This window comes from Buteo buteo, chromosome 24 (genome assembly GCF_964188355.1).
Source record: "Buteo buteo chromosome 24, bButBut1.hap1.1, whole genome shotgun sequence".
NCBI classification, from domain to species: domain Eukaryota; kingdom Metazoa; phylum Chordata; class Aves; order Accipitriformes; family Accipitridae; genus Buteo; species Buteo buteo.
The window spans coordinates 23,235,736-23,262,020 of record NC_134194.1 but is presented as its reverse complement, the minus strand read 5'-3'; the positions used below and the strand labels follow the sequence as shown (position 1 = coordinate 23,262,020).

The 26,285-nt window shown below is 48.0% G+C and overlaps 2 protein-coding genes across 2 annotated transcripts in view; one reads left to right on the top strand and one right to left on the bottom strand.

Moving 5' to 3' along the window:
* The window catches only part of LOC142044564 (membrane-anchored junction protein-like), a 340,098-nt gene that overhangs the window by 160,021 nt on the left and 153,792 nt on the right, over nucleotides 1-26,285 (top strand).
* Nucleotides 5,449-8,493, bottom strand: LOC142044520 (rho GTPase-activating protein gacW-like). The gene is made up of 4 exons (XM_075057091.1): nucleotides 8,433-8,493; nucleotides 7,619-7,672; nucleotides 6,073-6,601; nucleotides 5,449-5,915 (listed from the first exon to the last, which is right to left on the bottom strand). Exons 1-4 carry the CDS (start codon nucleotides 8,491-8,493, stop codon nucleotides 5,516-5,518), a joined length of 1,044 nt encoding a protein of 347 aa, XP_074913192.1. The 3' UTR covers nucleotides 5,449-5,515.

Sequence of the window (26,285 nt, the reverse complement as noted above, 5' to 3'; positions counted from 1 at the left end):
TCCTTCCAATCTGGGTCTTGATTTTTAACAATCAGCTCGAATCTTTTGGCAACTCTTTCAGGATCATCTCGATATTCTTTTACTGTTTCTCTCCACGAATCCAAATCATTCATTGTAAATGGTATTTTAATTCTAGTAGGGCCAGTAACCCCCACCGCTTGTCTCAGAGGAGCCTGAATAATAGGGCCTACCTTACTTCGAGTACGGGCCGTTATAGGTGTGAAACTTAAACCTTTTGTTTTTACATTATCCTCAGGTTCCTCCGCACCTGCGTCCTCAATAGAATTTCCCTCTGAGGATGGTGGAGGTAATACAGGTAAAGAGAGATCAAGGTCCTCCTCCATCCTCTCTTCATTTTTCTCTAATTTTATACATCTTTGTCCTATGTTACATGCTGAGCAGCATCTCTTCATTTTTCCCGTACTCTTTCTTTGCTCCTTTTCTATTGCTAGCACAAGAGGGTCTCGTGGAGCTAAATTGATGTCACACTTTTTCTGCCACTCTGGATGATTTCTCAGAGTGAAAAACATATCTGCATATATTACTTCATCCCACTTTCCTTCCCGTCTCAGAAACAGCATCAATTGCAGCAAAGTATTGTAGTTTAATGTCCCATTGAAGGGCCATTTTTCATCATCATCTAATTTATATAAAGGCCACCATTGATTGCAATATTTTATCAAAGTTTTTCTATCCACATTTCCACCTGGAGGCCCCCCTATTTCCTTCCAATGTGCCAAGATACAGCCTAAGGGGCTCTTTTTCAATATTCTACCACTCTGTTTACCTCCCATATTACTTGCTCTGATTTTTATTTTCCCAACCGCAAATTATTTTCACTATATACGTGACTCTCTCCCTCTTGTCCCAGGAAGTCCAAACCCGACACTTAGGGCATTCAATATCCTCTCCACAATCTATTTGCAACTTCCGTTTACACCACACACACTCTAGGATATATACAGGTCTGCACTCGTTTCCCGGATGCAGAGGACACCATTCATATACCCATATTTATATAATACACCAAACAGGGAACTTCTTCCAACAACAACAACACAGGACAAGTAAGACAATCAAACTCAAACTTATAACTACAATAATAATGTATGAGTTCACGTCCCAAATCATCAGTAAGTCAGTCACACCTCATTCGTCTCCAGAGCCGTATCTCCTTATGGAGTTACGAAACTGCGGATCGGAATTTCACACACACTCTCTGCAGCTGCTTCTCACTCACTCATTCATTCAATTCACCGTTTCAACACTGTGTTAATTCAGAACTCACAAACAGTATCCGTAATCCGATTCCAATGGTCGTTTACCGCGTTCAGCTAGCCAAAAGGTCCGAAACAAATTCAAATCAAAAATCAAAGTACATGTATGGGCACCAAACCAAAAGCACGTAAAGTGCACAACAGCATACAAGTATACTGAAACAAAAGTGTCCAAACACGTATCAAACCAAAATCAAATGTATATCAAGAGCATCAACTACCTGGCATACGCCATCCTGCATAAGTAAATCTTATGACTTATGGACAGCCCAAATGACCGGTCCCCAACCAGAAATTTAAAGAATACCTTTATTCCTTCAGATGGTGATCTTGTCTGCTCCCGCAGTGATCCGAGTGAGGCGAGGAGTCCCTCCGGGAAAATCCCGGGGGTACCCTAGGGAGTCCTGTTCTCAGCGGGTCCTGCAGCCGAGCAGAGAATGTCCCATCTGGGTCGCCAGATTGATTCAAAGAAATTAACTCAAGAGTTGGATAAACAATTGAGTCGGTATTCTTTATTGGCAGCGCTGGTTGCACGGGGGATCGCTCCACCTATCGTGCACACCGTTAAGTCTAATCATACAACTTAAATACAGAGGTTACATGCATATTCATTAGATTTCCGAGAAACATATTACATATTCATTACTTTTCCGAAAAGTCATTAACATATTTATCTCTCTTTTGCGCAGGCGTATTGGGGTCTCTGGTGGTCCTCAGAGATCCTCTGGTGGTCTTTCGTAGTCTTCCTCACCTGTCCGCTGTTTGACCCCTTTGAGTGATTCTGCGTAGTAGGGTTTTAACTAGTTGTTATCGCTCATGTCCTTGTTCATTTTCCTTATCTACATTTTTGCCTGTTTCCCAAGACTCCTAATCAAGGCTAGAGTTAATGGCTTGCAACCCTTATCTATGGTCATCTTCTTTGTACCTAGTCAAGGCTATATTCTTGTCAAGCAACTATGCGGCTAATTGTTAAGGAAATTTACGAGTAAGCAGATTTACAAGCACACGTTTGTTCTCTATATCAGGAGGGGAACCTCTTGGTTCCTCTGCCCTTTGCCCCAGGGTGCCGTGTATGGGGCAGGACTCTGGACTCGGGGAGAGGGAAACTTCCCCTGGGTCACGGGCAAGGCTGTGCCAGCCCAGAGCACGCAGGAGGTTGCCACCTCTGAAGACCGGGACGAAGGAAGACTGGCCAGCTTGGCCCTTGCCGGTGCCCCCGCCACAGCAGGAGCCCCCCTCAGCCTGCTGTTCAACCCAGAAAGGGGCTCCGTTCCCGCTTACATCCTCACCTTTACCAAGGAACACCTTTAGGAAGGACTGGGCAAGGCGGAAGCACGTGCTTCCTTTGAGCGAACTTTGCAGAGCGTTCCGTTTGGGTCACGCGCGTGTGGTGGGACCCGCGGGACAGGGGGCTGAGGCTCACGTGGGCTCGCAGCCGGGCCAGCGTGCACAGCAGCCCAAGGGACAAAACCACGTCTCTGCTGGTGGCCTCCCTGTGTGGAGCTGCCCCTGCCCCCTGCAGATGTGCGGAGGCTCGCTGGGGGTGAGGAACAGCACCAGTGGGGCCTGGGTTAACGGGCAGGGGTCCGATGGGCCAGCCAGATGCTACTCTCCGTCCCTCTGCTCGGCCCCTGTGCCGCTGCTGACCCTTTAAGGTCCCCCCGCCATTCCCCACTCGTCCCCCAGTGCCCCCCTTCCGCCCCCTGCCCACACACCTGTAACCTCCTGTGACCCCCTCGGTTCCCCCCAGTGCCCCCTACTCCCCCCAGTGTGTCACTGGGCAGTGCTGTGGGGGGTCCCAGCGTGATGGGACACCGGGAGGGCGAAGCCTGCTGTGGCGATACGGTCGGGGCTCTCACCCTTCCGATTCTCCCCCGCCATCCCCCTGGGGGGCAGGGAGCGAGCGGCTGTGTGGTGCTCAGCCACCGGCCAGGCTTAAACCACCGCAACCTGTGAGCAAAAGAGTTACCTACCCACGGACGGACGGACGGGGAGAGTGCTCATCCTTCCTCCTCCCTCAGGGTGCAGGCATCCCCTGTATCACACCGGGGCGCACAAAAGCCTCAGCAGTCCGGCTGCTGTTGGAGCCCCTTCCAAAGCTTTTTGGGGCGAGCTGATGCATTCCTACCGCCCAGCACGGCGGTTGGGTTTATACCGTTGCCATGAGCGAGGGGATTCTGCAGAAACTGCCCGGCACTCGCTGTGCAAGGGTGATGGCCGCAGGGAGCAGCAAGCTGCAGGTGACGGTGGCTGCATACGGACCTTCAGCCCTTCCTGGCCACCGTGTCTGCCTACATCTTGCCCTCGCTCGGAGCTCATGGGGCTGCTCCTCCGAGGTAGCCCAAATGCACCAGGACGTGGTCCTGGGCAACCTGCTCTAAGGGAGCCTGCTTGAGCAGAGGGCTTGGACGACCTCCACAGCTCCCTTCCAACCTCCACCCTCCTGTGCAACTCTGTGCCTTGCTTTCACTCCTAAAGCACCTGAACCCAGCCCTCATGCGCGCCGGCAAGGATGCTGGGACAAGGCACAATCCCAAACTCCTCCCCGAGGGGTCATCCTCAAACAGCAGCTGCCCGCTCCAGAACAGCCGATGGCGGACACAGTCAGAAGAGAGAAAAACCGTTTTATTGAGAACATTAACTGCGGTGGGGGTCGGGCCCAGGACTCACAGGGGTTCAGCCAGTAACAGGAAAACGGCACCTACAAGGACAGAGTCAGAGAGCGCTGCTGAATGCACAGCGCCAGGAAGAGGCAGGGTTTGGTTGCCCTCTCTCTGGGGAACACCGTTGACGAGGAATTGCTCATAGCCCAGAAGAGAGCGAGCTACGGCTGGCATTGCCGAGGGGAGGGCTCTGGCGCCTTATCCCCACGGGGAATGCCCTTAGAGAGCTGTGCGCGCGCAGAGATGCACAGGGCCCCTGTGCCACGCAGCAGGGCTCGATGGGGAGCCCCTGGGGAGCGGCCACGGGGTTCTTGCCAGACCCTGCGCAGCAGCAGAGCCTGGTACACACCTGGGCTTCTCGACCTGCCGGACCTTCCTGCATCTTTTCCGTCTGCGATCCCCCAATCTGTTTTCTCTCTTCCTCTTCTTTTTTTCTGCACAGCTTTCATCTCCCCAGGCCTGTTTCCTCCTTCGGTTCCTTCTCTTTTCCTTGTCCCGAGGAGAGCCTGCAAACCTTTCCATCCCACAGTGTGCTTAGATAGGTAAGGCCACGATCCAGCGGAGACAGTTCTGATTTTAACCCAAAGTGACTCGTTTTACCTTCTTTCCTCTGAAAGGCTGCCCAGTTGTTGCGGGCGTAGCAGGGGCTCTGCCGTGCTCTCGAGGGTGGCTGGAGGCAAAGCTGGAGGTGCCTAAACCAGAATTGTTGGGAGTTCAGGGGTGGCAAGGGACGGCCTGGAGTAGTAAGGGACTGCTTGCCAAATTACCACCTTAGCTCTCTGGGGAAGATGCTGCTTTGCATCATCCATCCACATTTTGCACAGTCCACCTGCCCCAAAACAGACTTGATGAAACTGTGATGAAGTAGGATCCGAGCAAAAGCCCTCTCAAGTTGACAGCTACTCCCCGCTGTCTTTTTGTAGGTATTTGGTTGGATTAAGCACATGCTTAATGCATTTGAGAAAGGACCTTTCCAGTTTTCCATACAACGTATGATTCCGTGGGGGAGGAGGAGGAACCCCAAACACACAAGCCATCGGCTGGCCGGAGGAGGCCCAGCAGCTACTTGGCCTCCTCAGAAACTACCCTCCTACCCGAGAGACACTGTCACGGTGCTTGTGGAGCAGAGCTGACATACCTCTGTCGTTTTGGACTCCGCCACCATGTCTCCCCCAGCTCCTTTGAGGACACCCAGAGAGGGGGATGCATGCAGAATGGCTTCTGCCTGGTGGCCCTGGTCTCCTCTGCCTGCAGGGCCACTTTGCTCTTCCAAACGCAGGTCTAGAAAGCAAAACCATGTGCAGCAGTGACGCCTTGGAAGTAGCACACCTAAAGCAAAACCCACCCCAAGCCCTACACAGGTTTTCTTCTTGACGTTGAGGTTTCTGGTATCCCGAGCCCCAGCCTGGGACAGCCCTCAGTTCCTCCTCATACCTGTGGCTCTGTCCGTGGGGGCTGGCGACTCCCCAGCTGATGGACAGGAGCGGCCAGCCACCTCCTCCCCAACAATGTCGCCGCAATTTTCAATCATAAACAGCGCCAGCGTGTTCACCTGCACACATCAAACCCTTGCTCTCAACCCAGCTGCCTGAAGTTGTCCCAAGCAGCCTTTCCCACTCCCGACCCTTGCCTCTGCACAGATGGCTGTGGCTGCGGGGCTGCCTTTGCAGGCAGCCACCCCACCGGCATTTGCTCAAGGGAGGAGGCAGCCAGGGACCTCTGAGCAGCCAAGCTCGGATAGGCCGGCAAGGCTGCAGCCGGCTTGCCAACACAGCGCACCTTCTCGGTCACCTCCAGCATGGCCTGGAGCGGGAGCAGGTCCTCGTCGGGTGGGCTCAGCAGGTTTGGCCCAAGGCAGATGGCCAGGTTGCTGCAGCTCATCCTGCTGGTGGCTGCGTTGCGGCCGATGTGCTGGAGGAGGGACAGCAGCCGCTTGAGGAGGAAGAGGTTGGCTGCAGGCAACTTCTCGGCCACCCTGAGGGAACAGGGACACTAGGTTGACAAAGCAGATTTTGCCCAGGCCTGTTGTCCAAGGCAGGGGGGAGCCAGCGGCTGAGTTGCCCAGCTTTCCAGGTGCTCTCAGCCAGCGGCCAGGGCTCCTGCTCAACAGGCAGGCTGCTGCCCGCACTTACGCTTTCAGCTCGGAGACCTTCTCCTCCTTGCTGGTCCTCTCCATGGCTGCCATCCAGTCCTCGTAGAGGTGGGTCACCAGCAGCTTGTCGGGGATGCTTCGGAGGAAGTCCTGCAATGCCAAGGGCTCTGGGTGAGCCTTTGAAGTTTCCAGGCCGGCCAGGAGCTCCTCCAGCCGCAGGTCAGAAGCGCTCACCTTCAAGACGGCGGCCAGCAGGAGTGCAGGCTGGTTGCCCAGGTCGACATCGGCGTCGCGGTCCAGGGCCTCCCGCAGCTCCCGAAGTTCCGTCCCGCTGGCAGCTTTGCGGAATATCCCCTCCGTCGACGGTCCTTCCCGGCGCAGGACAGCCAGCAGCTCCTGCAGGAGAGGCAGGAGGACAGTTGCTTGGCCGAGGAGCTGCCTTCCGACAGCGGTGGCCAGAGCACTGCCCCAGAGCGAGCTCCTTGCTGGGGGTGAAGAGCCCAAGCCACCATCCCCGCAGCTCCTGGGGACGCCCTGTGGAGCAGCCGGAGGGAGGGCTCCCACCGCCTCTAGGGAGCATCTGGAGGGCTGGGGACCCCCCTGGCCAGGCTGGCTTACCTGGATGGGCCGGGGCAGGGAGCCGTCCTCCCCGCAGAGGGCTGCCAGGGGCTGGCCAAAGAGCGCCCTGCTGCAGCCAGAGCACACCTGCCCTGGCACCTGGGCAGCGGCCGGGGTCCTCCGACGAGCAAAGGGCCAGGGCAGCCCCATCCTCCTCCTCCTCCTGCTGCTGCTCCCTCCTGCTGCAAAGGAAAGCCGAGCAAGAGCCCGTCAACGGAGACCGCCGGGCCAGCGCTCCCGGGGCCTGCCCTGCCCGCAGCGTGGTGCTGAGCGGTGCAGCAGGACGGGCAGGGAGCCAGCAGCTGGACCTCTGAGCTCCGGCTCAGCAGCTCCAGTTGGGAGGCTCCTGAGAGCCGGCGTGCCACCAGGAGAGGAGAGCCTGGCCCAGCCCTCGCCCTGTCCTCCTCCAAGCTGTGGGCAGCAGCAGAGGCTCCGTGTCCCCGCAGAACCACGTCCAGCGGCCGCTGCCCAGCGGGTGTCCGTCCTTCCTTCCTCCTGGAGGTGACATCCTGCCTCGGGCTGCCCAACCTGCATGGCGACACTCGAGGGACAAGTGAGCACAGCTCCAGCGCTTGCAGGAGCTTACCGTTCTTCCCGAAACTCACCCGGTGCGTGGCAAAGTCCCCCTCCGCTGCTCGGCGGGACCGTCGGAGGCCCTTGCTTGGGACCAGCCTGCAAGAACCAGGCTGCGCTCAGAGAGCAGCCCCGCGGCGCAAAGGGCCGCCGGCGAGCTGCCAGCCGGCACCGGCAGCCTGAGCGTGGCAGAGCCAGGACCCTCTGCCCTCCCGGGCTTTCTGCCCCGCGGGGCAGGTTTCCCCCCAGCACCGCCGGCCAGGATGTGCCGGCATTCCCGGCGGCTCCCCAACCCTCTCCGCTCCCCGAGCGGCACCACCCTTCCCTCCATCCCTCACCCCACTGGCCGCACGTGCCGGCACAGCCAGAGGCGGGCGAAAGGCAGCCCTTCTCACCTCGGCCTGGCCCTCCATCAGACTCTCCAGGCTCAAGGCGCTGAATGTCCTCCACTGGGCAAGAGAGAAGGAGCGGAGGCAGGTGAGCAGCGATGCCTCTGCCGCTCGCTCGGCGGGAGGACCAGGGCTCGGGGGCAGAGCCCAGACCGGGCAGGCACTCACGGCGTGGCGGCGGCCCAGCTCCTTCTCCAGGAGCCTGATGGATGGGACAGGCGTCACCCGGGCTCTCTTGGCTCCTTCTGGTGTCCTGTGGACCGGGAAGGGACAGGGAGAGAGCTGGCTGAGCCCCAAGCTGCCTCTTCTCCCTCCTGCGGCAGCTCTGCCCGAGCGAGAGCGGCCGGCAGCCACGGGGGCATCTCTCCCCAGCTGAGGAGCTGCGTTCCCCCGTCCGGCTGCACCTGCAGCATCCCCGCGGCTTACCCCAGGAGCGTGCCCACCCACAGCTCCTTCAGCGCCCGGGAGCTGCAGAAAGAGAGGAGAACCAGCGTCAGGCCCCGCTGCCCCCCAGCCCGTGGGCAGAGGCGGGCGCCTGCGCAGCCCTGCCCCGTGGGGAAGGACGCCAGAGCGGGACGAAGCCCCGTGGGGCAGGACAGAGGCGCTGCCCGAGCCCTGGCTCCCCGTGTCCTGCCAGAGCAGCTGCTTTCGCCCTCCCCTTCTGGGGACCCAAAGGGGATGCGGGACCTGCCCATGCCCCCATCCCTCCCTGCCGGCATGCTGCTCGCTCCTTGCCCAGGCTCTGCACGCAGGGCAGAGGCCGTTCTCATGATGGTGCGGGTGTGCTTGGGAACGTCTCCCGCCTGGCCGTGGCACTCACCCGAAAGTGGCGATGCAGGAGCCGCTGGGCCAGACGAGGAGGATGGAGGTCCTGTCCTCATCACCGCCTTTCTCCTCTTCCTCGTCCCCCGCCGCCTCCTTTCCGCCGCTCAGCACCCACAGCTGGTCCAGGGCCAGGCGGAGCTGTGGGCGCAGGCTGGTGCCGCGTCTGCAGAGAGCAGAGAGGAGAGGCAGGCGGTGAGCTGGGGGTGTCCTCCTCGGGGTCCCCCCGGGCCGAGCCCTGTCCCCCACCTGCCCTTGGGACAGACATCGATGGGCGCATCCAGCACCAAGGGGCCGGGGCCTGGGGCTGGGGCCGGGGTGTCCCGGGGCTGGGGCCAGGGCCAGGGCTGGGGGAAAGGCAGCTGGGCTCTGAGGGTCTTACTGCAACTTGGCGATCACCAGTTCCTCCTGGAGGAGGAGAAGGCGTCTCTCGCTCCTCTTGCGGCCCCGGGTCAGCCGCACATCCGCGCTCAGCACCGCCTCGGCGTCGGCGAGAGCCTCCCTGCAGAGCAGAGAGCGGCGGGCATGAGAAAGGCCGCTGCCACCGCGGGTCCCGGCCGTGCCCCCGAGGCACAGGGAGAGCTCACCTGGAGCCGCAGCAGCAGTTGGCCTGGCCCATCCTGCCCGGGAGAGGAGGACCCTCGCCGTGGACCGAGGACGCGGGCCAGTCGGCGACAGCGGGGATGGGAGGCGAGGTGCTGGTGCCGGTTCGGTGCCGCTCGGTCAGATCCTGCCTCCTCCCAGCGCTCCTGCGTGCCAGCACAGCTCCGTGCTGCTGTCTCTGGCAGCCGTGGGCTCCAACTGACCAACATTCCGAGCCCAGCGACCAACATTCTAAGCCCAACGACCAACATTCTAAGCCCAACGACCAACATTCTGAGCCCAACGACCAACATTCTAAGCCCAACGGAAAGTGGGAGGGGCACTGGGGGGAGAGTTCTTTCCAATGTGGCCGTCTCTGCCTGGCACTGGGGAGCCCAGGGCTCGACAGAGCAGAGGGGAAGGGCTTGGGACTTCTGCAGTCTTTCTTGCTAGGACCTTCATGCCCCAGAACTGTGCATTTCCCTAAGCCACTGTGTCTTAGTCACAAGTGTGTGGCTATCCCTGGATTCCCCTTGCTTGTCTATGTAGCACCCTTCCCATTCCCGCCCTTCATGCACATCTCCCTGTGCCACTGCGATGAGGATTAGAATTGTGTGGGTTTTCTCTAGCCAAAGCAGTGGTCAAACTGGGGAGGCTCTCTCTTGGCATGGGACAGTGAGAAAGAAGATGACCATGCTGATAGGGTGCAGATACAGTTTCCAACTTGGTAACGGTAACTTGGTGTTTTGTGCTTTCTGCATTGCTCTGTGTGCCTCAACACTTCACACTGCAAGAGAAAGGGAATGTCATGGTCTGGACCCAGACACCAATATGGACCTCCCTCCCCACGAGAGGGAGAGTCTGTGCAGCATCACACTTTTGCTCTGCCCTCATTAAGACGAAAAACACTTTCACCCTAGACGATTCGTCCCTGAGAAAGACAGCTCTCAGACCATGCAACACTAGCTGGGACAAACATCCTCTCCTGGATAGTGGCATTAAGATAGGCTGTGTATTTTGAACCGTCTGAAGGTCATTGAAGAATGGCCTTGTGAGAAGGTAATCTTGGTGAAGCTGTCGACGGGGCTTCTACGGACATGGGCTCACACACTAACAGACATAGCCATGTGCCACTTATTCTCTTGATCAGCTAAAATATATGATCCATTCGTGAATTGATCTCTTCCTGAATAAACCTCAAACTTCTAAAACAATGACCTAACCAGCTTGAAAAGGCCCCAGGACAGAAACTGAAGCCATAGTCTTAATGGTCACTTTCCTGAAGAGAGATACTGACTTTACAACCTCACTCTGGTTATAATCACAGGATTTATCTTTGCTGCTGCTGCTGCTTTCTCCTCTGAGGCTGGGATTTTGTTAGAGCTATTTTAGACCAGGTCCATGTGATGCAATGCTGACTCTGGTCAGGACTATTCCATGCTCCTGTCTAGAGGCTGCTGCTCACTGTTTGGAGGGAGGAAGGGAGCCTAAAACTTCCTATTTTATCACAAAACTGTCTTTTTATTGGTAGCCCAAAATATTATTGTTTTATGATCTTCTCCAAATAGAAAAATCCCTTACATAAGTCATTTCACCTGCAGCTGGTACCACTTTCACAGCCCTCTCGATCCTCTTCTGTGAGTGCATTACAGGTACAAGCACGTGGCCATCCCGTGGGGTAGCATGTGAGCAGACAACAGAGGGCTGAAGTCTTTGAAGTGGTTTGTTGGCAGGCAAAACAAGCAGGAGAGGCTTTCCAAGCGCTCATGGTGCTGCAGTCAGAAAAGCGTGTCAAGAAAATGTGTGGAGATGAGCTGCACGGTGAGCGTGGGGCTGCCTGTTCCCGTCATACCCAGAAAAGTTACTGTAATTTGTGGTTCTCCTATTCTGGGCCAGTGGGATGAAGCTGGGGTATAACCTTGAGAACTTAACTGGTCGGGAACACAGAGGAAGCAGTCAAGCACAGAATCTGAGAGAAGTGTAGTCCTGAGCATGTCCTTTATCAAGGTGCCTTGAAGACATTCTCATAGTACAGCACACAAAAAAAGAATTGGGCAGCACGTGGAAGAAGACTCAGAAGAATGCCAATAATACTGCAATTTACCATAAGAAAAGTTGCAATTTCAGCATTTCTTTCTGTTCTCTGTTCATTCTAGCACTGTTCAAGACAATCTGGAATGTCCAAGAAGTGACTGTGTCTGGTCCCACAGTTAGATGAAATCTCCCAGCTGTAAAAACAGCTGCTGCTGCCTATTTATCACACAAAAACATGATTTCTTGATGGTAAGTCTAGTTCCATGTTGCTCTTTGCTAATGTCAGCAGATGTTGATGTTAATATATACAGCATCAGGAGCAACAGAAGGAATCACTGTGGCAGCTGTATTTTTTCCTCTGCAATGAAGGGCATTCCTGCCTTTTATTTGGACTTTGTCTTCAGAAGTAGAAGCAATGCACTACAGTGTACAGGTTAACATCACTTCAGTAGGCTTTTGTGAGTAAATAACAGTCCCATAAGCTCTAACGACATGAGAAATGTGGGATGTGAACTAAATACGATAAACTACTGAGTACAGGTTTTTTTGGTAAAGTACTTACACATCCATGAAGGAAAAAACCAAAATGAAAACACCATGTTTTGGGATACAACTGACATTTTCCAGCAGGAAAAATTCACTGTGTGCAGCAGAGTTCCTGCTAGGATAGCAACAGTGCACACTGCGGTTATTCTTTGGACAGTTCATGCTAGCTCATCCTACAGAATGGCCGTCTTGCCAGGATGATTCTGAGTAAGAAGTTTTACTGCCTGCATGCTCTGTTAAGTTAGCCCATATTTGGGGTTTTCTGTTTGTTTTGGTTTTTTTTCTTGATGTTTGCTTGCTGTTGTGTTGCATGACAAGTTACAGGAGCCTTACATTGAAGGGAAAGAAAAACAATGTTAATGTATGAAGCCCTTTTTGTTACTCTAGTGAGCACTTACTTATGCCACTAATCCCATGAAGTTGCTTGCATAATTATGCAGCCAAGTTAGAAGTTACCCACATGAGTCAATTTACTCATGAAGGTACATCATTGTTAAGGATGATGTTGTTGTTCCAAACAAGGCAATACATTTTGCTTTCTCTCTCAGCACCTGCTCCTCAATAAATAGAAGAGGGCTGATCTGGAGTGAGAATTGCAATACAAACACCCAACTACCTGGAGTTTTGTTCTGCAGAACTCATGTTAAAATCGGGACTCATTCTAATTGGGGTCTGTCAAACAAATAGAAAGATAAGCCTTGCTTTTGTAAGACAAACATGAAAGAGGTTGATTATCAGGCCCGATTTCCCTTAGATAGTTCACTGCATCCCAGGTTACATACATCTTTTCATTTAGAAGTCTGGAGGTGAAGTGAATGCTGCGTGTGCTTTTTTGTTTATTTATTTTTTGTTCTGTACAAAACAATCATCTCATGTGGAACCTTGCAGATGGCTTTGCAATAGATTGTAGTGGGTATATACCCCCTTACTCTAGTCTCACTTCTAGATTTCAAGTTAATTGTTCTTTTGTATTCAGAAGGAGAAAGCTTGTTCAAATACCAACTGCAATTGCCGGGAAACTGGCAGGCAGGCCTGTTGCTTTCTTTGGAGGAAAAAAAAGCAGCTAATTCTTGTATTCACAGGCAAAACATTCATAGCTTTTTAGTAGGTGATTTTTAAACTATAAAGACGTTAGAATTAGGTGAACACATCTTTGTTTTAATGTGCCTCACTCAACACTTTGTATTGTTATGTGTGAGGGATACATTTTTCATGGTCAAATTTCAGCTATGTTGCATGTAAATATAGCAGCATTTGTAAAAGCTGAGAAACACAGCATGTTCAAAGTTTCGTACAGATATGTGATGGTAACCTACCTTAATTGTCATTTTAATCAGTAAGTACATCCTCACGTATCATTCCTGAAGCAAGTGAAGTGAGGTGACAGTTAAATAACTCAGGCAATTAGACATGAAACACTGTGAAGTTTTCAGGTGGCTGCTTTTGTTTCATAAACCAAAATATCAGAAATCCATATACCCAGTCAACAAGATTTGATATAGCAGTTATTTATAGTTTATAAAGGGAAAATGGGGTTTATATGGAATATACACTTTAAGTGAATTCAAGGCAAAAAAAGTTTAAAAAAAATTAGCAGAGGAGCTATAGGTATGTTACCGATGGATAAACAGAAAGAACATACATAGGTTTTTTCCCTTCATTTCTGAAGGAAGAAAACAGCTACAGTGAAAAGAAGGATGCACCGAACTAACTTACAACCAAGGGAATGTGGAATAAAGCAGCAGGAAAAAAACGGCTTTGTGAGACAGGGGTAGCAATCATCTTAAACGCCTAAGCATTTGTATGTGTTCCCTACTTTTTGTGGGTAATCGCTCATAGTGTAATAGTGTGTGTTCAAAATTCTATTCATCTTGTACTTGCATTTCACATTTTAAAAATTCGTAAGCAAGAAGTTTTTTATTGTTCTCCTGCAGTAGAGGTGAAATCCAGAGGCTTACAAAAGTCAGGAATCTCAGCAGGAAAGAAGAAAAAGATCATTTGGTTGTAATCTTTAAAACTAGAGTTATTCACTAAAGCCTTTTTATAAGACAAGCATCTAGAACACTTTTGTTTCACGGGAAAATACTAAAATCGGTAGAGGAATGGAAGTCTTTCAAGAAGGAAAGAAAAAAGGTGGTGTTGATGTTACCCAGCAAAAATTGTGATTTTTATCTTGGATCTTGTGGTGTTTGGTAGGGTGTTTTAGTCCTGTTTTTTGTATTGCTCAAAGTCTGTGAAAAAGCTATCATCTTATCTTGAGATACAGGCTGAAAATATATTGGCTATTGTAAAATCTCTCTTACCTCATTACATGTGGGATTGGAGGTATGGGTCTGATTTGCATTTCATGAATGTTTGGGGTTCTTTGTGTCAGGACAATATCTCACAAGGCCCTTCACGCTGAGTGCAGAAGGGAACCTGACTCACAGGTTCCTGCCCCACGGGGCTTCATCGTCCTGCCCCTTTGTCCTTGTCCTCCTCCTTGTCCTCATCCTCGTCCTCGTCCTCGCCCTCGCCCTCGCCCTCGTCCTCGCCCTCGCCCTCGTCCTCCCCCAGGCAGGCGGCCATGAGGCCTGCGGGGGCCGGGGCCGGGCCGGGGACGGTGTCCCTGCAGGGTCAGGCAGCAGGAAGGAGCGCCCCGGGGCATGCTGGGAGCTGTAGTCCTGGGGCACGGGGCTGCCGGGGGCCCTGGTGGTTCCCGGGGCATGCTGGGAGCTGTAGTCCTGGGGCACGGGGCTGCCGGGCGGCCATGTTGGTCTCTGCAGTCTCTGCTCCAGCTGCGGCCCGGCTGAGGTGAGGGCTGGGGCTGCCCGTGAGGCGAGCGAGGCCCTTGGGCGGGCGTGGGGGTGTGGGAGCCGGGCCCGGCTGAGGGAAGGAGAGAAGGGGCAGGGTGAGGGGGGTCGCAGTCCTGGGTTTGTGGGTTTCACACAGACTCCCTCTTCAGAAAACACAGCCTCTGTGTGGGTCAGCGGTCCCTGCAGAGCTTTAGTATTTGTAGCCGTTTTTATAAATACACAGCGGGCTCACACGGTGCTGTGCTTCTTGTAAACTGCATCGCTTTTATCCCGGCTACAGCCTGGAGGGAGCAAGTGCCAGCCGGCAGATTAAGATGGAGATGAATGCAAGCGATACACTTGCGATGGTGATCCTGCCACAAGGCACGCTGCGTCTTTGTTATAAGTTACGACGAAAATTTGTATGCCAGCCCGGGGATAAACCAATCCAGGTTTATTGTAGCAAGCAACAAGCAGGCAAAACAGCGCTGGGTGGCCGGGGAGTCTCCGCTCCACCAACGGCACACACCTGATGTGGTAACGTGTTTGACAGTTAAACAGTTAAGTGTTACATATGTATGGGAGTTGCAGGTACGCCTATACATATGCATGACCTATTCCCGCTTTGCATTAAAATTAATTCCAAGAGGTATTACAATTAGTTCCGAGAGGTATTACGATTAGTTCCAAGGGGACACTCCCTCAAGTTTATCTATCCAAGCCACGGAATCGGCCTTGGCCGGTTTCTGGGACCAGTTCCTTATTTTCTCAGAAAACTGCTCTTGAGGAGCTATATGATAAGGTAATCAAGACTGGCTCATCCTGCTTACTTAGCTCAATATCTAGTTTCTGCACTTGTTACTGTGGTTATTACAGTTAAAAGCAGCTTAGTTACTAAGTTGTAGAGATCAATATATTTTAACAATCAACAGGTTTGATGAACAAATTGGTTATGCAAAGTTTATTACAATTCCCCCTTTTTGTTTTTCTTATTTTGTTCCTCAAACTGGGCAAGAGCTTCTCGAGCTAGGGAGAGAAGGGGAGTTTCTTTAACAATTTCGTCTTCTTCTAGGTGCTTATAGTGTCTTCTTATCAACATTAGGTGTACAGCTTCTAATCGATTTTTTATCAATCCAGTAATTCTATTCAATATACAAGGTGCAAAGGTTAATATTAACATTATGAGAACTAGGACAAAACTAAAAGCCTAAGTTATGTAGACATGGGTCTCTGGGTACGAGTTGACATAACGATTGATTAAAACTTGGGGCCCCGGTAGCAATTACTTGCTGTAATATCATTTGATCCTCCCACCTCACCTATAGAGCGTCCATTTATAAGGTTGGTGGGGGTTCCCTTTACCTTGGGTTATCCCTATCAGCATTAGTAACAGTCTTATCATCCAAATGCTTAATCTTAAGTTCAAGAAAAGTGGTGTACCCTTACCCTTGCGACAGGTATTCCGAGTTTGTTGATAATCATTTTGGTTTTTGTCTTTACCCCTGGTGAGAGATGGGAGACTTCGGGGAAGCTCTGAGGACGTTTTGTTTGGGAGTAATAAGTCAAGAGGCTCCGTGAGCCTTCTCTGGAGGTGGTTCATCAACTTTAATCCGAACAGCAGTACGTCTCTGCCTTCTTCTCTGCCTACTCTGTTGCTTAGAGCAGTGAGGTGTACCATCTTCTCGGCAGCAGTCGTATTCTTCAGGGGAACCTCCTTTATATTTGATTCGCTTTGACTTATATGCGTCCCAGTTTTTATCCTTCACTTTCCAAGCTCCCCACCCCACTCTGACCACTGTTCGTCTGCAAGATATTGGCAGTATTTCAGCCTTCGTTGAACACGGCTCGTTGGCGTAAAGACAACACCTCTCAGGGTTTATGCCTTTAGCAAAAATATCCCACCACTCTTTGGAGTCCTTTGTAATTTTCCCGGTTGATACTCCCACACGTAATGCTTGCTCAGTTAATTCCCGTTTGTAATAATAACATTCGTGGCAAATACCACTAGAGGGGAATACCCATAGGAGCAATGTGTGCACCACTTTTCTCTACAGAGTTTACACCTGTAACATACAAAGGGATAACATATACAGTGAGGATCTTTACAAAAGATAGTCTCACTCATCCGCTTTTCTTCGGAACTTAATTTTCAAGCTGTCAGGGTCTCTGGTCGCCTCCCAGTGAGAATTCTGCATTGGTCTTTTGATTCTGCTTGCATGAGTCCATGCTCTTTTGGCAGTCCGGACTGCAGGATCTGTAGTAAGCAGAACAAGAAACGGTCCCTCCCAACAGGGAGTTAGAGATGATTCTTTCCAAGTTTTGATCAATACCTTATCTCCAGGCATAATTTTGTGTATTGCAATATCTAATGGTGGCCTCTGCACTATCAGTCCCTTCTTTATTAGTTCTTGCCGTCTCTTCATGAGTTTAATGATATACTCCTGTAAGAATTTTTCTTCTATCTTTGGGTGTTCAATCGGCATTTCTAGGTCATAGGGCATCCCCTATAACATTTCAAAAGGAGAGATCCCAGTGTTTGCTCTGGGTTGTGTCCTTACATTTAATAGTGCTAATGGTAAACATTTTATCCGGTTCATTTTAGTTTCAATGATTAATTTAGTCAAATGTTTCTTCTACTATAGCTTGTAGGCAAGTAGGCCATCCCCTACTAACTGGATCTAATAATTTGGAAAAATAACCTACAGGTTTCTTTCTTCCAGCCCATTCTTGGGTTAATACCCCAAAGGCTGTTCCTCCTTCTGCATTCACAAACAAATAAAACGGTCGTTTAGTATCGGGTAAACTTAATACCGGAGCATTTACAAGGTCAGCTTTGAGGCTTTCTAGACTCTGTTCATCCTTCTGAGTCCGTTTTATTAATCTTACTCCTACTAATTTCTGATACAAAAACTTCACTTTGTTGCTGTAATTTTCAATCCCTTGTCTACAGTACCCTAAAAGTCCTAACAACTGCCTTATCTGTCTCTTGCTTGTTGGTGCCTGGAGGGATAAGATACCATTCACTCGTTCAGGATCTAATTTCTTAGTTCCCTTACTCAGCCAGTGTCCTAAGTATTTTACTTCCTCTTCAGTAAAGTGTAATTTAGACTTTGAAACCTTGAACCCCTTCAGGCTTAAAAAGTTCAATAATCTAATGCTCTCATTTCTAACAGTCTCTTGATCTTCCCCAGCTAACAACAGATCATCTACATACTGCACTAAAGTTACCTCTGAGGTTGATTCAAAAGTTTCTAGTACTTGTTCCAGAGCTTGCCCAAACAAATTTGGTGATTCTGTAAATCCTTGTGGAAGTACAGTCCACCTTAATTGTTGTTTCCGGTGGGTTTCTGGATCTTCCCATTCAAAGGCAAAATAATTTCTACATTCCTCCTTCAAGGGGCAAGCCCAGAAGGCATCTTTCAAGTCTATAACACTGTACCACTTCAATTCCAGGGAGAGTTGGCTCAACAACGTATACAGATTAGCTACGACTGGAAACCTGGTAACAGTTCTTTTGTTTACTTCCCTTAAATCTTGAACTAAGCGATAGGAGCCATCTGACTTCTCTATGGGCAGAATGGGGGTATTGTGTGGTGACATGCAAGGTTCTAATAATCCCTGCTGTAACAACCTTTCGATTACAGGCTGTAATCCATGTCTACCTTCTTGTGCCATGGGATATTGTTTGACTCTAATTGGAATTTCCGTGTTCTTAATAGTGACTTCAAATGGAGCAATGTTTAATCGTCCTACTGACTCTGGAGTGTACCACACTTCGGGGTTAATTTTAGCTTCATCCTCCGTTGTCAAGACACACAATTTTACTGCTATTTCTTTGGTTTTTATTTCCAAATTAATTTCCAATTCAATCATTAAATCTCTTCCCAGTAAATTAGATTCTGCTTCAGGTACCAACAAAAAGGATCCTATTCCAAGTCGAGATGGAGCTTCTATTTTTACTCCCTTTATTAGTGGTACCTGAAACGGTTCCCTTTTTGCTCCTATTACTTGTAATTTCTCCGAGGACAGTGTGCATCTTCGGGGCACTAACTGGACACTAGATCTCTCTGCCCCAGAGTCCACAAGGAACTCTACTTCTTGATGCTGGGGATGTAATTTTAATTTTATCAAGGGCTCTGTTTTCTTAGGGGTCCCCAGCAAATAGATCCCCTGACCCCCCTAATCTTCTTTAAGCATTTAGTGGGGGTCTCATCTTTCTTCTGGTGTTCACTAAATGCTTTATTAATATTCTGTCCTCGAGGAACAGATTCCTTAATGCCTTGAACAATTATAATGCGCAGATCTGCCATATGAGTTCTATGTTCTGCATTTTGGTTATCCCAGTTTGGCCGCTGTAGTGGCCATTTAATATCTGCGCCTGGACCGTGTTGGTGCTGCTGATCCCAAACTCTCATTCCTGCTCTTCGAATCATTTCCCTTTCCTCTGTTGTGAATAGTATACTTAAAATTGCCTGTAACTCTTCCCAGGTATATATATATTAGGACCCAAAAACTGGTCCAACCTTTCGGATACTCCCAAGGGGCCTTCTAAAAGGTTCCCCATCTCCTTCTTGAATTCCCTTACATCTCCGGAATTCAAAGGTACTGACACAAATCCCATGCCAGGCTGTGGACCCCCTATAGCTATTTCTCTCAAGGGGTATAATCTTTCTTCTAACTGCTTTTCTTTCTGGTCTGACTCCTCGTTATTCCCCTGTTCTCCTCAGGGGAACTCGGAGGGTCTAAGTCTGGGGCTGGGGCTGTCGGGGAAGAGGAGGAAGGGGGGGGTTGGGTCAGGTGCGAGTGTAGGGGGAACATAAGGGGGAGGAGGTGTGGGAAGTTCTTCGGGGTTTTTAGTTCTTTTTTTTTTTTTTTTTTTTATGGTTCTTTTCACTTAGAGCAAATACATGGATTTGGGTATCTAATTTTATCCATAAATGAGCATATTCACTCTCTTCTAAACTCAAGGGTTCCTTAGAATTTACATATATGTTTAAGGCTTGACATATCCAATCGTCAAATGTCCCCAAAACAGGCCGAAATACCTGATCTCCTCTAATTTGTTTACCACCCCACCCCTGTATGCATTAATATATCATTTTCTCTCTGCTTTTGCCCTGTCTGGGCAGCCAGTCATCCCAATGGGCAATCATTACCCTAAAGGACTATCTGGCGGTATCATAGGGAGACTGACCTTAGGATTCCCTGTGGAGTCATCCCTCTTCCCAGGCGACCTACACCCCGGGGAACCCACCATGGAGTCAGAAGGCTTGCTTTTCTTCTGCCCCATCTTCCGAAGTGCCTCTCTCTCACACACACACACGTGCCCCTCGTTCGTGGCTCATGCCCTCGTGGGAAATGAGAACCGCACTACAAGAGGGTCCGCACTCACTTCGCTCCTCTCGGGAGCGTCTCGTTTATGCACACTTTGGGAAACCCACCCCGACTGAACGGGAAATGCTTTCAATACTCACTTAACCTGGAGTCTTCGTCCGGATCCTCGTGCACGAAAATTATGGGGTACTGCAGTGTTCTTTTGCCTGCTTGCCAAATTTAGAGTTCGGAGGTAAGGGTCTTGGAAAGGATATCGTCCACTCCGGGGCCATCCAAGGATGGGGCGCCTCCCCAGAGTTTAGATTCCAAACGAAGTTAACCTTATCCGAGTCACGGCACCAAATTGTTATAAGTTATGATGAAAATTTGTACGCCAGCCCGGGGATAATCCAATCAAGGTTTATTGTAGCAAGTAACAAGCAGGCAAAACAGCGCTGGGTGGCCGGGGAGTCTCCGCTCCACCAACGGCACACACCTGATGTGGTAACGTGTTTCACAGTTAAACGGTTAAGTGGTTTTCAGTGCCTGCTTTGGGAAAGAATATCCTCAACTAGTCTAAGGTACAGATCTATTAGAGGAAAAGGAGTATGAGGTAAGGAGCATCATGCTGCATTTATTGCTAAACGTCTGCTTTCATTTCATTCAAACTAGAAAGTAAACAAAGATTGGACCTGCCAAAGAATTTGTTTCCCAGAGTGAGCATTCAAGCACTGGGGAGCAGTTTGCAGGATCAGAACTTCAGCCTGCTCTGGGTGATAAACCCTCAGGAGAGGAAAGAGAACCCCCACTTTTTTAAATGCATCTCTACTTATCTTAATAGTTCTTCTTGTTAGATTGTGTTGGCGGTCAGACTCTAAGCACGTGACTAAACTGTCAAAAAAATCAAGATATTTAAGGATTATTTGCTGGATTAAATGCTCTTACAAGCAGTGCACTCTATTGCCCTGTGGATAGTATAACGTCATGACTGGCAATTTTCCTTTTTTAGTACAAGGACGCATGTGTGAAGGCAAATCGAGGGTACAAGTGGTGCCCCACAGCAAACCAACCTGCCGAAACCCAGGCATCCACTGTTACAAACGGGAAGAAGCTATGGGCCTTTGCTTCAGACTCTGCAAAGGCTTTACCAAGCCCGAGGAAAGTGACAAGAAGTGACGAAATGCCACAGCGTAACTTCAGGATGGCAGGTGAGATTTCCATCCATGTTCCTCACACGTAGCTGCCTTGTTTTGTTTGCGGACGCGGTGTTGGAATCGAACTGCAAGACCAGTTTCCTTTACTGCACCTGGTACTGTAGTGCAAATACCTTTCATGTCCCAAATTGAGTTGCCAAGACTCTAGTTAAACCTCTGCATAACAGCCTCAAATTTCCTAAGTGCATGATTGCTTTCGATAGTCGAGTCCAGATGTGTGACATATCATAAGCCGTACCCTGTTTGGGGTCCAGATTTGATTGATGTTTAGTTCAGGCTTATCTGCTGTTAGAGCTTTTCATAGTCATAAAGGGAAATGCTGATTGTGTGCATTCTTTTTGTCTTTCATAGAGTGTTGTACTATGTTTAGTAATTTGCTGTTGACAGAAATAATTTATGGTTGTCTATGAAGTTGGAAGTGCTAACGTTCCTGTGGATGAATGTACCAGTGGAGCTAACTTCTTGTATTTAAATCAAGAGAAGCGTAATGATAGCTTGGAGGGCTGGATTCTCACCATTTTAAACATTAAAAGGTAAAATAAAATCATATCCATCAAGAAGTGGATTGCCTGAGCTGGTGAAAGGCAGATAATCTCACACTGATATCCACAAATGGCAGAACTGTAGCAATCATGAGCCTGAAGTAGAAACATTAATGTTAAATACTGGCAGCTTAAGAGCCTAACAGTCAAGGTAGAAACTGATTTTTACCCCACCACCCTTTTTTTCCTTTTTATTTTTCTTTTCTGCAGTTTGACATTTCTAATTTTATAAATACTGATGTATTTGAAACTTTGTCATATCCTACCTAGGTTATGACAAGTGTGTGGCAGATAGGACTTTCCTGCTTAGAGAGATCGTGAGCTGGAGAGTGGGAAATGGTTTTATGGAACAAGTATAAAAGGAGAAGAAGGAATAAAAAGGCTTGTATGCCTTTTTGCCAGTTTAGTGGTTTGAAAATTCCTGTAATGAAATTTCTTCTGGCTATGGAGGAACTGTGAATTGGGATCAAAAGAAAGTGTTTCCTGCTACATCGTTCTGATATATGGGAGACCAGTTCTAAAAATCTCAGGCCCCTTCATCCCATTCTGGTTTTGCTCTCAGAGGAGTCACTTTTATGCTCCTTCAGGTTTATTGACTTAACGGAGAGAACAAGGAGTAGGTGTTGGTCTGCCTGGCTGCTGTCCCCCACTGCTCCTGCCAGGATATCCAACTGTAGAGCTTCTGAGTACAGAGAGATCTTGAATCAACACCTATCAGAGCAGAGGACAGAGAACTTAAAGAGTTCCTGAGAAACTGATCTAATCCATTGTTTTATCTATGGAGCCATTAATTTCTGAAGAAGGCCCTCTTTTGTGCTACATGTGACTTTGAAAAGATGACAGAGATCGGCAGCTTCAGCAGTTCCCTGGATAATATTCTAGCTAGGATGTTCCCTGTCAACCTCAGCTTCATCAGTTCTTGTGTCTTTACATTTATAGTTTCTTGCCAGATCTGCATAAGGCTGTATGACTTAAATCTTCATATGAAAAGTAGCACTTGTCTTGACATGTGAAAATTGGGACCCCAGCTAGTGCTTATACAAAAAGAGGTGAAATTTGTGCCAAGAAATACTTTTCTAAAGACTCCTCAGTCTGACTTCGATACTGCAACTGAGTCCTGCTGAGTCTTGTATAAGCACATGCATCATAGCAGGCATACAGAAATCATGCTGTATGTTAGAAAAGCAGTGACAGTTTTGGTGCTGCTGTTTTCAGTAAGACAACTTCAGTGCATTAGTCTTGGTCACCTAGCTTGTGTATTTACAAGTGAGGGAAACAGTGAATGGCAAGGGCTCGAGCACTGCTGAGAAGTCATCCATGCGTTTTTATTGCTAGCATACTCTGGCATAGTTTTGATCTGCTCCAACCTAGTAATCTCCCAGACAGTTCTCAGGAGTGGCTTGAGTCAACAGCATATGCTAGGATCTGTTCCCAATAGGCACTTTAGATGTTACTGTACTATTTTGAGGACAAAAAAAATTCTGGCAAGTGAGTAGAAACTGCTGTGTTGCCAACCTGCGAACCAGAGATTAGTCCCTAGCCCATTTTATTTACTCTTTTCCTTCTCTAGACCAGTGTCAATCTCAAAAGCATCAGGGATTTATCTGGAAGTGATACAGTCTATCTGTGGGGCTTTTTGAGTGTGGTAGCTGTGTGATACATACAGGACATTACTCTTGTCCGTTTAGTTAGTTGAGACTATCTAGTGGCCTAGTATCTCTCACAGGTTGCTCTTTAGTCCAGATGGTGTTCTTTATCTCAACAGTACATTCACTGACTGGAGATCCTTCCCTGAGAGCATTCTCGTATTAACATTTTCATATAGTAGAAGTTGTTTTGAAATTTAGGTCCATTTAGGTCATATGGAGATCTCGAGAGTGAACATACAATGTTAGAATCCTTACTATCCTTACAGTATCCCTTTGGGTCCTATTGGAGTTCCCAAACTATTGCAGATGAACCTTCCACATCTCCTTGGAGAGTCCATCCATTCCTGCTCCCTGAGATCCGGCTCCTGTTCAAGAGCCTGAAAGATATTACAAGATCTCATGTTTTTTTAAAACTCGAGAGTCTCAAACCATGACTGCAAACAAGCTCAAGGAAATGTGAAAATACCAGGAAATTCAAACAAAAAACATAGAGATATTTAGAAGAGAGTGGAAAGATACACACAAGTATTATGATGCACTAAAAAATGTCATCATAGTAGGAAAATGTTCTCCATCTGATAAGCTGAGTATCATTAATGCTATAAAAAGAAACAATGTACATTGCATATACCAGTACGCAGATCATCAGTATATCTGCAGATACTATATGATTGTAAAGAACCTAAGGATGGACATGTGTAATTGAGGTAATGCAAGGAATAAAGTTTCTCGTCTCCTGCAATGTGTCCTCATGAAGAATGCTACTGGGACGTATAAGCGTAGTTGAACAGGGGATTTGGCAGCAAACGTAACAAATCAGGCAGCACACAAACTGTGGCAGTCAGGCAGCCTGAAATTAGTCTAAAATCTGTAAAGATGTGGAATTTTTGAGAGTTGAAAAGCAAATTTGTGTCCCTGTATGGACACAAAGCAAAAAATGTCGTCCTTACTGTGAATTTTATAAGAAATGGCTTGCTGAAGAGCTCACAAAACAATATTGCTGAAGATAGGCAGTATGAGTTTTGTTTCAAAGACTTGGTTTCAGAGCAAAAGCTGGAATGGGAACTTTTTATAATTGCCATTTCTAAATCTTGCAAGGCAAGGAAGTAGTCATTTTCCCCATTAAATTGCACATTGCTAATCAACCCCTAGGGGGAATTCAAAGTTAAAGGAAGTGGTAAACAAGACAACAAAAACCAGAAACAATAATACCAAAGCAAAATGAATAGCTAACTCTGAAGTTAAACAGAAGAAAATTAAGATTAGACAAAATGCAATGGGGTAATCCCTTCCATTAGTGTTAAAGTGTCAGACTTAATTCAGCTTCTGATATCAATGGGTAATAGAAAGTGGGAATGCAAAACCATGCACGTGCTCATAATTTAGAGAGTGTTTCTGAAGTGATGACAAGGGAAATTCACAAAAATTGTGCTTCAAGAGTTAACAGGCTGCTTGAGTTGCTTCTAATCCAAATCTTGTTCTTCTTGTAACTGTGAAGCCCTTTTCTGCTCCTGTCTTCTGCCCTCAATGTCATGCAAAAGAACTTCATCCCTAGTATTATGTTAACATACATTTATGAATTTTAAATGCACTGTGGTTGTTCAAGTGGTCAGTCATCAAGTATGGGAAAATGAAATGATAGAACAGAAACATGCAACTGCTGTAGCTGTGATGCTTCATTAAGGTTCCTGAAATAAAAACGTTCCTGAGAACTTGACTTTGAAGTCCTTATCCATAAAGCTATTTTTCAGAAGTACTACCAGAAGTACTACTAGGATGAGCTGATCAAGTCAGACGAGGTCTTTTAAGGCATAATGAACTATATAGTATCTTCCTTGCAGCTGCGTCAGCTTCCATAGGAGTTAACAGGGGGTTATTTAAACAGGATGTAGACACAGGCTGGCAGAAATTTGGATTCCTTATCAGCTCTGTCACGTGCACTACTACTTACAGTCATCAAAAAAAACAAACAACAGTTTAGTAGAAGAAAAACATAGAAGGACAATTGGTTTGATATCAGGATATTGGCTGCAAATCAAAGGAGATGTGCTTAAGTACACAAGACCACTGTAGCTAAGAGGCACTTTTATTGTAAGCATCTCTTTACAGACACACATGACTTTCTGAAAAACTCTTTTAGCTGAAGTCTATCATTTTTTTTTCAGCAAAGAGATGATTTTTATTTTTTTTTTCAGATTTATGAAAACTGATTTGATACATGAGTTGTGAGCTTAAAATGAATACCTCATCAGATGAGATCTTTTTCAATTTTTTAAATCCAAACTGTGGGATAAATTACTATTCTGAGAATTTATAATTTTTTTAAAAATTGCTGTTGGCTTGTCAAAAATATGTTTTTCATACAGTGAAATAGTTTCATTCAGATGCACCAGCAGCATATAGTAAGAGTTAGGGCGGAGCAAGTAAGGATCTTGGTTTTTTTGTTTGTGAGACTGCATATTAGGAATCTAGAAGAAGAAAACCAACCAGCTGGATAGAGAGGATAACTGGTAACATTTGTTTGCAATAAAGTTAAGTCTAAAATCCATTGGAAAAACCCCCGCAGTGGTTTGTTTTAATCCCTTAGTAGAGAGAAAAAAATGGAAATCATGTAGAAAGGTAGGAAGTCCTGCTTGAAAATTTGAAATCCAGCAGATGAATTCCTCCCCAAAGTAATAAATATGTTAAAAGTAAGTTAACTGAACAAGAAATTCTTTGAAGCTTTAAACTGAGCTTCTCCTGTCTCTCTGTTCTTCTTCAAAATTGTATTTGAAATTTTTCAGTTTACAGAGAGATTGTAATCATTGTCTCTGAAGACACAGCCTGAGGCTGGAGCTTTAGGCTAAGATTTTATTTTCTATATATTAGCATTCAGAATGTTGGGGAGAAGAAAAATACCATTTTCAAAGTGTACATTCAACGCCATGTATGCAATTCCTTTACTGTCCACTGGTTTGTATAGTGTTAATTTACTGGCAAGTGATCAATCAAAATCATAGTGCACAAAGAAGGATGGAATCTTTTTTACTCTCTTCTACCGGTGCTGGAATTAAGCACTTCAAAAACTTTGAAAACCTAGAAAAGCACTTTTACAGCTTTATTCAGTAGGGTGAACAAGTAAGTGTTACAGATATAAGCATATGTCATATCTACTGAGTAAAAACATTTTTTTTGTTTTTCCTGGTCCTGAGAGGAAA